The sequence below is a fragment of the Bombina bombina genome, chromosome 3 (assembly GCF_027579735.1).
Source record: "Bombina bombina isolate aBomBom1 chromosome 3, aBomBom1.pri, whole genome shotgun sequence".
In the NCBI taxonomy this organism is placed as follows: domain Eukaryota; kingdom Metazoa; phylum Chordata; class Amphibia; order Anura; family Bombinatoridae; genus Bombina; species Bombina bombina.
In genome coordinates this window covers 1117117261-1117132082 of record NC_069501.1, presented here as the reverse complement: position 1 = coordinate 1117132082, position 14822 = coordinate 1117117261, and the positions used below count along the sequence as shown (strand labels likewise).

At 43.2% G+C, this 14822-nt stretch overlaps 1 protein-coding gene across 1 annotated transcript in view; it reads right to left on the bottom strand.

Annotated features, from left to right (window-relative positions):
* The window catches only part of UBL3 (ubiquitin like 3), a 384745-nt gene that overhangs the window by 43431 nt on the left and 326492 nt on the right, over positions 1–14822 (bottom strand). The window contains exon 3 of the mRNA XM_053708476.1: positions 12628–12714. Coding sequence (XP_053564451.1) covers positions 12628–12714 — 87 coding nt within the window. The remainder of the gene's footprint in view (positions 1–12627; positions 12715–14822) is intronic.

The following is a 14822-nucleotide window of genomic DNA, read 5'->3' as shown; positions in this document are numbered from 1 at the left end:
GTTACATTGAGCGAGCATGCATAGCTGTAGAGGACACAAAGGGAACTATGTCCATGGAAGCCACCATCAAACCAATTACCTCCATACATTGGGCCACTGATGGCCGTACCGCAGACTGTAGGGACAGACAAGCAGAAAGAATCTTGGCTCTTCTGACCTCATTTTCATTGATAGGGAATCTATAATGTTTTCTTAGAAGTTCACTCTTGTAGCCGGAACAACCCTCCAACCGTGGGAACGAATAAAAGACAACAAGATCTTTGTATGAGATTCTGCTAGTTGCAAAGATGGTGCCTGAACCAGAATTTCGTCCAGATACGGTGCCACTGCAATTCCCCGGGACCGAATTACTGCCATTAGAGCTCCCAGGACCTTTGAGAAAATTCTGGGAGCTGTGGCGAGGCCAAATGGAAGCGCTACAAATTGAGTGTTTGTCCAGATAGGCAAATCTCAGAAATTTGTGATGATCCCTGTGAATGGGAACGTGCAGGTACCGCATCCTTCAGGTCTATGGTCGTTATGAATTGACCTTCCTGAACCAGAGGAAGAATGGAACGGACAGTTCTAATCTTGAAGGACGGTACTCTGAGAAATTTGTTGAGTAACTTTAGATCTAGAATGGGCCTGAAAGCTCCCTCTTTTTTGGGAACCACAAAAGGGTTCCACCTTGGGAACCGTCTGCCACGACTCCTTGATGGAGTCAGCCACCGGGAACATTTTCCTAAAGACTGGAGAGGGAGAAAAGGGAATTCCTGGTCTCTCCCATTCCCGGGCAATAATCTCCGTAGCACGGTCGGGTACTGGAAACCCCTACCCCGGGGAGGGAACATCAAAATATCTATTTCATTTGCTAGACTTCTTTAGGTTGACAACTATAGGCAGAGTAATCCAAAGTAGCCAAAACCTCCTTTAACAAAACATGAAGGTGTTCAAGCTTAAATCTGAAGGAAACCACTTCAGCATCAGAAGAAGGAATTATACTATCCAAATCTAAGATTTCACCCTCAGAGGCTACCGAAGTATCCTCCTCTTCTGACTTATGGGAAAGAGCAACCAAGTTAGCCTGAACCAGATCGGATTCTATAATCTTCCACTTACGTTTCCCCTGCAGCATGGGGATAGCCGCTAGTGCCTCAGATACCGCCAATGATACCTGGGCCGCAATTTCGGCCTTTAAATACACTTCATCAGAAGATTGAGAGGAAACGCAGGGCACTGCACACTGCATGTGACGATAATACAGATTGGGGCACTTGTGGAAGAGGCCGTGGCATTGCCTGGACAGCATCCACTTCAGAGAATGGTGGCTCAGAATCACACAGTGTATCTTTGTACATTAAAGTTCTTTCAATACAAGAACTACAAAAAGGCAAAGAGGGTTCAACTTGGGCATTCAAGCAAAGTTTGCACTCAGGCATAGGCTCTAAGTCCATCTTGCAACAAAAGAAACACAAAGGGGCCGAATTATCAAGCTCTAAAGATCGCTGCTCCATAACCTGTCTGCCTGCTCTGAGGAGGACAGGGAAGTGCCCCAGGCATTCCCGGTTCCAGTCAAGATGGCTAACATTATTAAGAATGAATGGGAGAAACTTGGTTTGTCCTTTTTCCCCTCTTCTTTTAACAAGCTTTTTCCCATTCCGGATGCGCAGCTTGAACTGTGGGGAACCGTCCCTAAGGTGGATGGTGCCATCTCCACGCTTGCTAAGAGAACGACTATTCCGCTAGAGGATAGCTCCTCTTTCAAGGAACCCATGGATAAAAAGATGAAGTCCATGTTGCGGAAGATTTTCCAACTCACCGGGTTCGTTTTCCAACCAGTGACGGCGGTTGCTGCGGTGGCTGGTGCGGCTACCTACTAGCAATGGTCGAGGTGGAGACTCCCATCGATGAGATTCTAGAACGAATCAAGGCCTTAAGGGTAGAGCATTCGTTGATGCTAACATGCAGATTATTCGCCTGAATGCTAAGACATCAGATTTTTCGGTTTAAGCCCGCAGTGCTCTGTAGCTAAAGTCGTGGTCTGCTGACATGACTTCCAAGTCTCACTTGCTTTCCCTCCCATTCAAAGGGAAAGTTTTGTTTGGCCCGGGCCTGGATTCTATCATATCTATGGTCACAGGTGGCAAGGGTGCCTTTTTGCCTCAGGATAAGAAGGCTAAACCCTAAGGGGTCTACTTTTTGTCCCTTTCGTGCGGACAAGTCTCAGCGCCAGCAGCCTGCTGCAAAGTCTGAGCAATCCAAGGGATCTTGGAAGCCAGCTAACTCTTGGAACAAGTCGAAGCAGAACAAGAAGCCCGCGGATCAGGTAGAGGGCAGACTCTCTCTCTCTTTGCGGAGGCCTGGAGAAGAGACGTTATAGACCAATGGGTTCTGGAGGTCGTAGCCCAGGGTTACATGATAGGTTTCAAGTCCTATCTGTCCAGAGGCAGATTCCCCCTGTCAAACATGTCAAAAATGTTGTTCATTTATTCTATTTGGGGGGATGTACAGGACTCTTGTAGCGTGCACCTAGTTTTTGCAGTAAGCGCTGGACCTTTCTATATCTCTGAACAGACCGGTGAGGGAGTCCCTATCTTGGTGGACCCGACCGGGTCAGTTGTCACAGGGGATATCCTTTTTGAGACCATCCTGGGAGATTGTGACCACAGATGCAAGTCTATCAGGATGGGGAGCTGTTTGGGGTGCCAGAAAGGCACAGGGCAGATGGACTCGAGAGGAGTCGAGTCTACTTAAAAATATTTTGGAACTTTGAGCAATATTCAACACTCTCAGGGCTTGGCCCCTTCTGGAGTCATCACGATTCATCAGATTCCAATCAGACATTACCTCTGTGGCTTACATAAACCACCGGGGGGGGGGGGATGAGAAGCTCCCTAGCCATGAGGGAAGTATCTCGGATTCTGGAATGGGCAGAGACTCTCAATTGTTTGCTCTCAAAGATCCACATTACGGGTGTGGACAACTGGGAAGCGACTTTTCTGAGGAGACAGACGTTTCACCTAGGGGAATGGTCTCCCCATCCCAAGATGTTTGCGGAGATCTGCAGCAGATGGGGACGCCTGAGATGGATCTCATGGCGTCCAGGCTCAATTGCAAGCTACCCAGATACGGGATGTGATCCAGGGATCCCCAGGCGGAACCCTGGGACTTCAACCTAATTTACATATTTCCACCGTTGCCTTTTCTACCTTGTGTAGTGGCCCGCATCAAGCAGGAGCAAGCTTAGGCTATTCTGATTGCTCCGTCATGGCCGAGGAAGATGTGGTTTGCGGATCTGGTGGGGATGTCATCTCCACCATGGAGGTTACCTTGTCACAGGTATCTGCTGGTTCAAGGTCCTTTTCTACTTCAAAATCTCAATTCTCTGAGGCTGACTGCGTGGAGATTGAATGGCTAGTCTTAGCCAAGAGAGGATTTTCGGAAAAAGTGATTGACACTCTTGTTCAGGCTAGGAAGCCGGTCACTCAACGCATCTACCACAAGGTGTGGAGGACCTACTTGTCCCGGTGTGAGGAATGAGGATATCCCTGGCATAAGGTCAGGGTATCCAGGATTTAGGCCTTTCTCCAGGACGGTCTGGATAAGGGTCTTGCCGCCAGTTCCCTAAGGGGACAGATCTCGGCTTTATTTGTACTGTTGCATAAAAAGCTTGCAGAGCTTCCTGACATTCAGTCCTTTGTTCAGGCTCTGGTTAGGATCAGACCTGTCTTCAGGAATTCGGCTTCTCCGTGGAGTTTAAACTTGGTTCTTAAGGTTTTGCAGAGAGCTCCATTTGAGTTTATGCATGCTCTTGACATTAAGGTTCTTTCATAGAAAGTCCTGTTATTACTGGCTACTGCATCTGGGCGCAGAGTCTCTGAGTTGGCGGCCTTGAAATGCGAGCCGCCCTACTTAGTTTTTCATGCTGATCAGGCTGTTCTTTGCACTGGATTGGGATTCCATCCCAAGGTGGTGTTGAGTCGTAACATCAATGAGGAAATAGTAGTTCCTTCTTTGTGTCCTAACACTCCTTCGAAGGAGAGGTTACTTCATAATCTGGACGTGGTTCGGGCTTTGAAGTTTTATCTTCAGGTCACGAAGGAGTTCAGACAGACCTCGTCCTTTATTGTTGTGTACTCAGGGAAGAATAAAGGGGCAAAGGGCCTCTGCCACTTCTCTATCATTTTGGTTGAAGAGTATGATCCATCTGGCATATGAGACAGCGGGACACAAGCCTCCTCAGAGGATTACAGCTCACTCGACTAGAGCTGTGGCCTCTTCTTGGGCCTTTAGGAATGAGGCTTCTATGGAGCAGATTTATAAGCCGGCCACTTGGTCTTCCTTACATACTTTTGCAAAATTTTATAAAATTTGATGTTTTTGCTTCAGTGGAAACAGCTTTTGGGAGAAAGTTTCTGCAGGCTGTGGTGCACTCAGTTTAGGGTTCGCCTCCTTTCGCCATCCCAATTTTTTTCAATGTCCTCTAGAGCTTGAGTATTTGTTCCCACAAGTTATGAATGAAGCAGTGGACTCTCCTCCCATTAAGATGGAAAACATAAATTATGCTTAACTGATAATTTCATTTCCATCTGTGGGAGGAGAGTCCACTGCCCCCGCCCGTTTCTCCGGTGGGCTGACCTAAATTTAATTTTACTCTTCTGGCACCATTTATACCCTGATATTTCTCCTACTGTTCTTCTTGTTCCCTCGGCAGAATGACTGGGGGATGAGGGGAGTGGTGGAGGTATTTAAGCCTTTGGCTGGGGTGTCTTTGCCTCCTCCTGGTGTTCAGGTTTTTAATTCCCAGAAGTAATGAAGCCGTGGACTCTCCTCCCACAGATCGAAATGAAATTATCAGGTAAGCATAATTTATGTTTTTATAATTTGGCACTGTGTAACTTAGAAATCTTTTGTTATTAAACCTATAATAATCTGTCTTTGGGTGTGGTGTTTGGCAGGATTTGGGGGTTAACTTGGTGTCCCTTTAGGTCCTTTGTAGAGTTAAAAGGTAAGGGAACCAGAGGCTGAATAATAATAATAATTGGATACTTTTATAGCGCACAACCTTGAACTTAATCGACTTGCGCACTTCATACCGACACTCTCCCTATAGCGACAGCTGGGTGGATAGGCTTAATCGTCACACTTATATATATTTATGTAGCGTACGGGGTCCTTCCTCTCCTTCCCACTAACAAATTATTTGTTTTTTAGATAATTATTTTTTAAATTTTAATTTTATGATTTCATTTTTCTATAGTGAAGGGGCCAGGGCCCCTCTACCCCTGCAATCAATTAGTGTCCCACCTCCCCCTCCAAACCTTTATTTTCTGTAGTGTAGGTCCCCATCCCTCTTTCCATTGTGTAGGAAACCCTGCCACTCCCTCTCGCCTTCGTCGATGGGCTATCCACTCGCCTCCCTCCCACTCAGCACCAGCTAACCATAATTACACCATGTGACACAGTGTCACTCTAACAAACTGGCTTCTGCACCCAATTGCAGTCTCTGCTGACTGTGGGGGGCACATCTTGGGTTGCCACCTCGGCCATGTTTTCCTATACACTTATGAGCTACATGTGCTGCAGGGTAAGCAGGGTGAAACATGTATTGTGCCTCTGAATGTCACATGAATAGTGCTGATGAACAGCACAATACATGTTCCTCCCTGCAAACCCTACAGCATGTGTAACCCCTAAGTATCAAGGAAAACATGGCCAAGGTGGCAACCCTAGCCACACCATGCGCCACAGTGTTGGATGTAGATACTACGCAACACAGTATGCTGGACTAAGTATTGTGTGACCTACGTTCATATGGTGAAGGAGGTTCATTTTAAACAATCTTATTTCAAAATCTTTTTCCATGCAAATGGGTTAAACAAAGTCAGTCATGCATCTGGTAAACTCCTGTGGGGCTACAGATAAAAAACAGAATTTATGCTTACCTGATAAATTACTTTCTCCAACGGTGTGTCTGGTCCACGGCGTCATCCTTACTTGTGGGATATTCTCTTCCCCAACAGGAAATGGCAAAGAGCCCAGCAAAGCTGGTCACATGATCCCTCCTAGGCTCCGCCTACCCCAGTCATTCGACCGACGTACAGGAGGAAATATGCATAGGAGAAACCATATGATACCGTGGTGACTGTAGTTAGAGAAAATAATTCATCAGACCTGATTAAAAAAACCAGGGCGGGCCGTGGACCGGACACACCGTTGGAGAAAGTAATTTATCAGGTAAGCATAAATTCTGTTTTCTCCAACATAGGTGTGTCCGGTCCACGGCGTCATCCTTACTTGTGGGAACCAATACCAAAGCTTTAGGACACGGATGAAGGGAGGGAGCAAATCAGGTCACCTAAATGGAAGGCACCACGGCTTGCAAAACCTTTCTCCCAAAAATAGCCTCTGAAGAAGCAAAAGTATCAAATTTGTAAAATTTGGCAAAAGTGTGCAGTGAAGACCAAGTCGCTGCCTTACATATCTGGTCAACAGAAGCCTCGTTCTTGAAGGCCCATGTGGAAGCCACAGCCCTAGTGGAATGAGCTGTGATTCTTTCAGGAGGCTGCCGTCCGGCAGTCTCATAAGCCAATCGGATAATGCTTTTAAGCCAAAAAGAAAGAGAGGTAGAAGTTGCCTTTTGACCTCTCCTTTTACCAGAATAAACAACAAACAAAGAAGATGTTTGTCTGAAATCTTTAGTGGCCTCTAAATAGAATTTTAGAGCACGGACTACATCCAAATTGTGTAACAAACGTTCCTTCTTTGAAACTGGATTCGGACACAAAGAAGGTACAACTATCTCCTGGTTAATATTCTTGTTGGAAACAACTTTCGGAAGAAAACCAGGCTTAGTACGCAAAACCACCTTATCTGCATGGAACACCAGATAGGGCGGAGAACACTGCAGAGCAGATAACTCAGAAACTCTTCTAGCAGAAGAAATTGCAACCAAAAACAAAACTTTCCAAGATAATAACTTAATATCTACGGAATGTAAGGGTTCAAACGGAACCCCTTGAAGAACTGAAAGAACTAGATTAAGACTCCAGGGAGGAGTCAAAGGTCTGTAAACAGGCTTGATTCTAACCAGAGCCTGAACAAACGCTTGAACGTCTCCTTTTGTGAAGTAAAACAGATAACGCAGAGATTTGTCCCTTCAGAGAACTTGCAGATAATCCTTTCTCCAAACCTTCTTGTAGAAAGGATAGAATCTTAGGAATTTTTATCTTGTTCCATGGGAATCCTTTAGATTCACACCAACAGATATATTTTTTCCATATCTTATGGTAAATTTTTCTAGTTACAGGCTTTCTAGCCTGAATCAGAGTATCTATTACAGAATCTGAAAACCCACGCTTTGATAAAATCAAGCGTTCAATCTCCAAGCAGTCAGTTGGAGGGAAGCCAGATTCGGATGTTCGAATGGACCTTGAACAAGAAGGTCCTGTCTCAAAGGTAGCTTCCATGGTGGAGCCGATGACATATTCACCAGGTCTGCATACCAAGTCCTGCGTGGCCACGCAGGAGCTATCAAGATCACCGAAGCCCTCTCCTGATTGTTCCTGGCTACCAGCCTGGGAATGAGAGGAAACGGTGGGAATACATAAGCTAGGTTGAAGGTCCAAGGTGCTACTAGTGCATCTACTAGAGTCGCCTTGGGATCCCTGGATCTGGACCCGTAACAAGGAACCTTGAAGTTCTGACGAGAGGCCATCAGATCCATGTCTGGAATGCCTCATAATCGAGTTATTTGGGCAAAGATTTCCGGATGGAGTTCCCACTCCCCCGGATGGAATGTCAGACGACTCAGAAAATCCGCTTCCCAATTTTCCACTCCTGGGATGTGGATTGCAGACAAGTGGCAGGAGTGATCCTCCGCCCATTGAATTATCTTGGTCACTTCCTCCATCGCCAGGGAACTCCTTGTTCCCCCCTGATGGTTGATATATGCAACTGTCGTCATGTTGTCTGATTGAAACCTTATGAATTTGGCCTTTGCTAGATGAGGCCAAGCTTGGAGAGCATTAAATATCGCTCTCAGTTCCAGAATGTTTATCGGGAGAAGAGATTCTTCCCGAGACCATAGACCCTGAGCTTTCAGGGGTTCCCAGACCGCGCCCCAGCCCACCAGACTGGCGTCGGTCGTAACAATGACCCACTCTGGTCTGCGGAAGCTCATTCCCTGTGACAGGTTGTCCAGGATCAGCCACCAACGGAGTGAATCTCTGGTCCTTTGATCTACTTGAATCGTCGGAGACAAGTCTGTATAATCCCCATTCCACTGTCTGAGCATGCACAGTTGTAATGGTCTTAGATGAATTCATGCAAAAGGAACTATGTCCATTGCTGCAACCATCAATCCTATTACTTCCATGCACTGCGCTATGGAAGGACGAAGAACAGAATGAAGTACTTGACAAGAACTTAGAAGTTTTGATTTTCTGACCTCTGTCAGAAAAATCCTCATTTCTAAGGAGTCTATTATTGTTCCCAAGAAGGGAACTCTTGTTGACGGGGAAAGAGAACTTTTTTCTATGTTCACTTTCCATCCGTGAGATCTGAGAAAGGCTAGGACGATGTCCGTATGAGCCTTTGCTTTTGACAGAGACGACGCTTGAATCAGGATGTCGTCCAAGTACGGTACTACTGCAATGCCCCTTGGTCTTAGAACCGCTAGAAGGGACCCTAGTACCTTTGTGAAAATTCTCGGAGCAGTGGCTAATCCGAATGGAAGTGCCACAAACTGGTAATACTTGTCCAGAAAAGCGAACCTTAGGAACTGATGATGTTCCTTGTGGATAAGAATATGTAGGTACGCATCCTTTAAATCCACCGTGGTCATAAATTGACCTTCCTGGATGGTAGGAAGGATCGTTCGAATGGTTTCCATTTTGAACGATGGAACCCTGAGAAATTTGTTTAGGATCTTGAGATCTAAAATTGGTCTGAATGTTCCCTCTTTTTTGGGAACTATGAACAGGTTGGAGTAAAACCCCATCCCTTGTTCTCCTATTGGAACTGGATGAATTACTCCCATCTTTAACAGGTCTTCTACACAATGTAAGAATGCCTGTCTTTTTATTTGGTTTGAAGATAATTGAGACCTGTGGAACCTTCCCCTTGGGAGTAGTTACTTGAATTCCAGGAGATAACCTTGAGAAACTATTTCTAGTGCCCAAGGATCCTGAACATCTCTTGCCCAGGCCTGAGCAAAGAAAGAAAGTCTGCCCCCCATCGGGGGCCATCCCTTCATGCTGTTTTGGTAGCAGTGGCAGGCTTCTTGGCCTGCTTACCCTTGTTCCAGCCTTGCATCGGTCTCCAGGCTGGTTTGGGTTGAGAAGTATTACCCTCTTGCTTAGAGGATGTAGAAGTAGAGGTTGGTCCGTTTCTGCGAAAGGGACGAAAATTAGGCTTATTTCTAATCTTAAAAGACCTATCCTGAGGAAGGGCGTGGCCCTTTCCCCCGGTGATGTCTGAAATAATCTCTTTCAAATCAGGACCAAACAGTGTTTTGCCCTTGAAAGGGATGTTAAGCAATTTTGTCTTGGAAGACACATCCGCTGACCAAGACTTTAGCCAAAGCGCTCTGCGCGCCACGATAGCAAACCCTGAATTTTTCGCCGCTAATCTAGCTAATTGCAAAGCGGCATCTAGAATAAAAGAGTTAGCCAATTTAAGTGCTTGAACTCTGTCCATAACCTCCTCATACGAAGATTCTTTATTGAGCGACTTTTCTAGTTCTTCGAACCAGAAACACGCTGCCGTAGTGACAGGAACAATGCATGAAATTGGTTGTAGAAGGTAACCTTGCTGAACAAACATCTTTTTAAGCAAACCCTCTAATTTTTTATCCATAGGATCTTTGAAAGCACAACTATCTTCTATGGGAATAGTAGTGCGTTTGTTTAGAGTAGAGACCGCCCCCTCGACCTTAGGGACTGTCTGCCATAAGTCCTTTCTGGGGTCGACTATAGGAAATAATTTCTTAAATATAGGGGGAGGAACAAAAGGTATGCCGGGCCTTTCCCATTCCTTATTTACTATGTCCGCCACCCGCTTGGGTATAGGAAAAACATCGGGGGGCACCGGAACCTCTAGGAACTTGTCCATCTTACATAATTTCTCTGGAATGATCAAATTGTCACAATCATCCAGAGTAGATAATACCTCCTTAAGCAGTGCGCGGAGATGTTCTAATTTAAATTTAAATGTTACAACATCAGGTTCAGCTTGTTGAGAAATTTTTCCTGAATCTGAAATTTCTCCCTCAGACAAAACCTCCCTCCTGGCCCCTTCAGATTGGTGTGAGGGTATGTCAGAAACGTTATCATCAGCGTCCTCTTGCTCTTCAGTGTTTAAAACAGAGCAATCGCGCTTTCTCTGATAAGTAGGCATTTTAGATAAAATATTTGCAATAGAATTATCCATAACAGCCGTTAATTGTTGCATGGTAATAAGTATTGGCGCACTAGATGTACTAGGGGCCTCTTGTGTGGGCAAAACTGGTGTAGACACAGAAGGGGATGATGCAGTACCATGCTTACTCCCCTCATCTGAAGAATCATCTTGGGCACTATTATTATCTGTGGCATCATTGTCCCTACTTTGTTTGGACACTATGTCACAATTATTACATATATTTAAATGGGGAGACACATTGGCTTTCATACATATAGAACATCGCTTATCTGATGGTTCAGACATGTTAAACAGGCTTAAACTTGTCAACAAAGCACAAAAAACGTTTTAAAATAAAACCGTTACTGTCACTTTAAATTTTAAACAGAACACACTTTATTACTGAATATGCGAAAAAGCATGAAGCAATTGTTCAAAGTTCACCAAAATTTCACCACAGTGTCTTAAAAGTATTGCACACCAAATTTGAAAGCTTTAACCCTTAAAATAACGGAACCGGAGCCGTTTTTACATTTAACCCCTATACAGTCCCAGGTATCTGCTTTGCTGAGACCCAACCAAGCCCAGAGGGGAATACGATACCAAATGATGCCTTCTATAAGCTTTTTCAGTGGTTTTAGCCCAGAAAAATGTCTACCAGTTTTTTAAGCCCTTATAAAGCCCTTTATTCTTTTACTTAATCTAAGAAAATGGCTTACCGGTCCCCATAGAGAAAATGACAGCCTTCCAGCATTACAAAGTCTTGTTAGAAACGTGGCCAGTCATACCTCAGGCAGAAAAGTCTGCCAACTGCTTCCCCCAACTGAAGTTACTTCATCTCAACAGTCCTGTGTGGAAACAGCAATCGATTTTAGTAACGTTTGCTAAAATCATCGCCCTCTTACAAACAGAAATCTTCTTCTCTTTTCTGTGTCAGAGTAAATAGTACATACCAGCACTATTTTAAAATAACAAACACTTGATTGAAGAATAAAAACTACATTTAAACACCAAAAAACTCTTAGCCATCTCCGTGGAGATGTTGCCTGTGCAACGGCAAAGAGAATGACTGGGGTAGGCGGAGCCTAGGAGGGATCATGTGACCAACTTTGCTGGGCTCTTTGCCATTTCCTGTTGGGGAAGAGAATATCCCACAAGTAAGGATGACGCCGTGGACCGGACACACCTATGTTGGAGAAATATGGCCAACACCCAGTGAGGAGCAGAAAAGCATGCATATGCTCCAGTGTTTAACCCTTCTCCATCAAACTATGGATTGTAGACTACAAATGTAACTTAAAAGTCAATTGTGAAAAATGCAGTAGCACTCTCAACTACTGTTAAACTACAAACCCACAACAGAATAGGCCTACCTGATTGTTCTTCTATAATAAAAACTACTTCTCTCTAAAATCTGCACTTTCTTCTACCAGGAACGGATCATATCACAGTACAATACTACACTTAAATCAACAATTGCCATAGTTGCACCCACCAACATGCAAGACCCTGGATGACCACTATGGAACACAAAACAGGCCTGGTGACCTGCAAAAGAGCTCCGGCAAAGCAGTGCCAGTGGAGGAAAACACATTTCATGGACTTCTTCCATTATAAGTTTATCCTTGACTCACACCCCTCAGTCCTTAACATCTTAAAACAAATCTCTCTTTCTTCCCCTGTATGCAAAGTCACAATATCCCAGAATCAATTTTCAATTCCTTTTCTGCCCTCCTGAATATCCACCCACTTCCAAGGTCAAGTATTAAATCTTTTATTGTTTAATCTAATCTCCTGTCCGCTTGACCCCAGTCCAGACAGCAACTTCAGTCTCTATTGGTGGTTCTGAATCCAACCTTAACTCATAATTTTCAAATTCGGAATCATGTCACTAGCACAAACTCTTTCAAGCACGTGCATATTACATTCATTCTAATGAAACCCTCTGGAAACAGGGATGTGGTTAGGTCAGTCTTCACCTTTTTCCTTCAAGCTCAACACTTGACTTCTTTCATCCATTTAACATTATCTTCTAAATAATTCAAACACTAAAAATATGATACAAACTAAAATAACATAGCTGACAACACAAATGTAGGATTACGTTTTTACCAAATATTTTTTTCTTTTCCTAAAATAGAAAATGAATAGCAGAAAAGGAGAGAGTATAAATAACATTAATTACTCCTAAGTCCAACATTTAAATGCACTTATGTCAGTCATTAAGTACTCATAAAAGTTAAGTACCTCCTAAGGTCACATTGCCATGGAGAAACCGTCCTTGATATATAAGTCGTAGAATATTTGGACTGCTGACCTGCTCTTCTTCCCAGTCTGAGGAGAAAAATAAAAATAGAAATTAGGGATAGGACAGCAGTGTGCATTTTCTCTTATACCAGAGCATCAAACATATATAAGGAAATAATAGTTGTAATTACAACTGAGAACACATAGTACATATTAAAGTTACACACACAATGCTTTTCAGAGTATATGGAAAAAATATTAATGTGATTTAATGCAGTTATTTGTTGACACATACACTGGATAACTAACTTGGATGCTTGGAATCAGGTGATCATACACTATCAATTCTGAGTATTAAGTAAGATTGTTGTGCAAGTAGGGATCTCCCATTGTAATGGATAAATTAAAACCCTGAAAATGTATTTCATTTAAACTTGCCGGTTTTATTATTGAGGTCTTAGCTATGAGTAGATGTGTAATGGGTAGGTTAAAGAGATATAAACCCCAATATGTTTCTTTCATGATTCAGATAGAGCGTGTGATTTAAAACAACTTTCTTTCTAATTTACTTCTATTATACATTTTTCTTCGTACTCTTTGTATCTTTTGTTGAAAAGCAGGGACGTATGCTTTGAAGCTGGCCCATTTCTACAGCACAATATAGCAGCAGTTTGCAAAAAGTTATCCATTTGCAAGAGAACTAGATGGCAGCACTATTTCCTGCCCTGTAGTGCTCCAGATGGCAACCTAAGTGTCTCTTCAACACAGAATATTATAGGAACAAAGAAAATTTGATAATAGAAGTACATTTTTGGGTTTCATATCACTCTAAAGCAGATGATGGGATTGTTGTAGCAGTTAGTAATACCAGTGCCATGGCTATATTATGCCTCTATTACAAAAATACAAGAGCACATTTAACCATTTGAGTCTAGAAGCTTTTTGACTAAACAGGACAGTTCAGAATAAATTAGATTCTATGACCGGATTCCCTTTCTTATGAGTACTCTGATAATCACCTCCATGAAGAGCAGGTAAAGGTGATCATCTATTTAGACTTGCTTGTATCACATACATAACTGGAAATTAAACCCATATTATCTCAGAAATGAGGGTGTCCATTTTTCCCCAAACACCACGTAACTTAGTAAGTTGCATACATTCCATAGTCTTCACATTGATCTTTAACAAATCAGTGGCTACTTCTCTCTAAGATGGTGCTGTGTGGTGCAAATCTAAATGAAATACAATTTAGGTATCATACAGTCAAATCAACTTTCAGCTGTAATAACTAGCAATCAAAATAGGATACAATATAGCATCTTACTTTCCATAAGAACTCTAAATGCACCAAAATATTCAGAGGGAAAAAAACTCCATTCTCTTGGAAAGAAGAGTAAATAGCTGCATCTGCATAAAGAACATTTTAAAAAAATTATCCGCTGAAAGTTTTTGGTGACAGCTACAATTTAGCTGTAACATGCAAATTATATTTTTAATAAAATTCTTTCAAACAAAGTTCCTTAATGGCATCTGAAGTAGGAAATATAAAAATGATAGGCTTATTCCATAACCAGGATAGGTACCAAATAAACAAACAATACTGCATCAGACTGCTTGGCAGGTTCTATCTAGGCTCCAGCGGTTAGACATGCCGCTTGTGTATTGTAGAGTGGTGCCAAAGTGCAGCAGAACTTGTGATGGAGGTCACTGCCAGATTTGTGTGTTTTTTAAAACCTTGTCTACTCCATAGTGTCCAGTGGAAGAAGTGGGGAAAAAGCAGCAGTCCTGCTGTTAATTTTATTTGGTGCCATGTGTAACACCAGCAAGACCTACATGATCGGTAATATTTCAAGATGGTGGTGCAGTGTTATCCATAAACAGACCCGGTGAAACATCTTCCGCATCAGCAAACCTATCGGAGCATAGCTCCCTGCCTGTCCAAAGAGGATTCTCCAGTGTAGAATCGCGCACAAGTTCATCTTGTGACTGACAGAGCAAATATTAAGGGGGTAAGTAAGGGGAATCATCATTAAGAGGTTTAAAATGGGGAGTGCTCATTTTTGTCCATTAACCCTAAAGAGAGATCTCTCTCACTGTTGAGTATTACACCTAGGATGAATCAAGATCCAGCTTTATTAGAAAATGAAAAACCATTACAAATTGCTTTAGCATTATACAGTTATAGGTTTTCA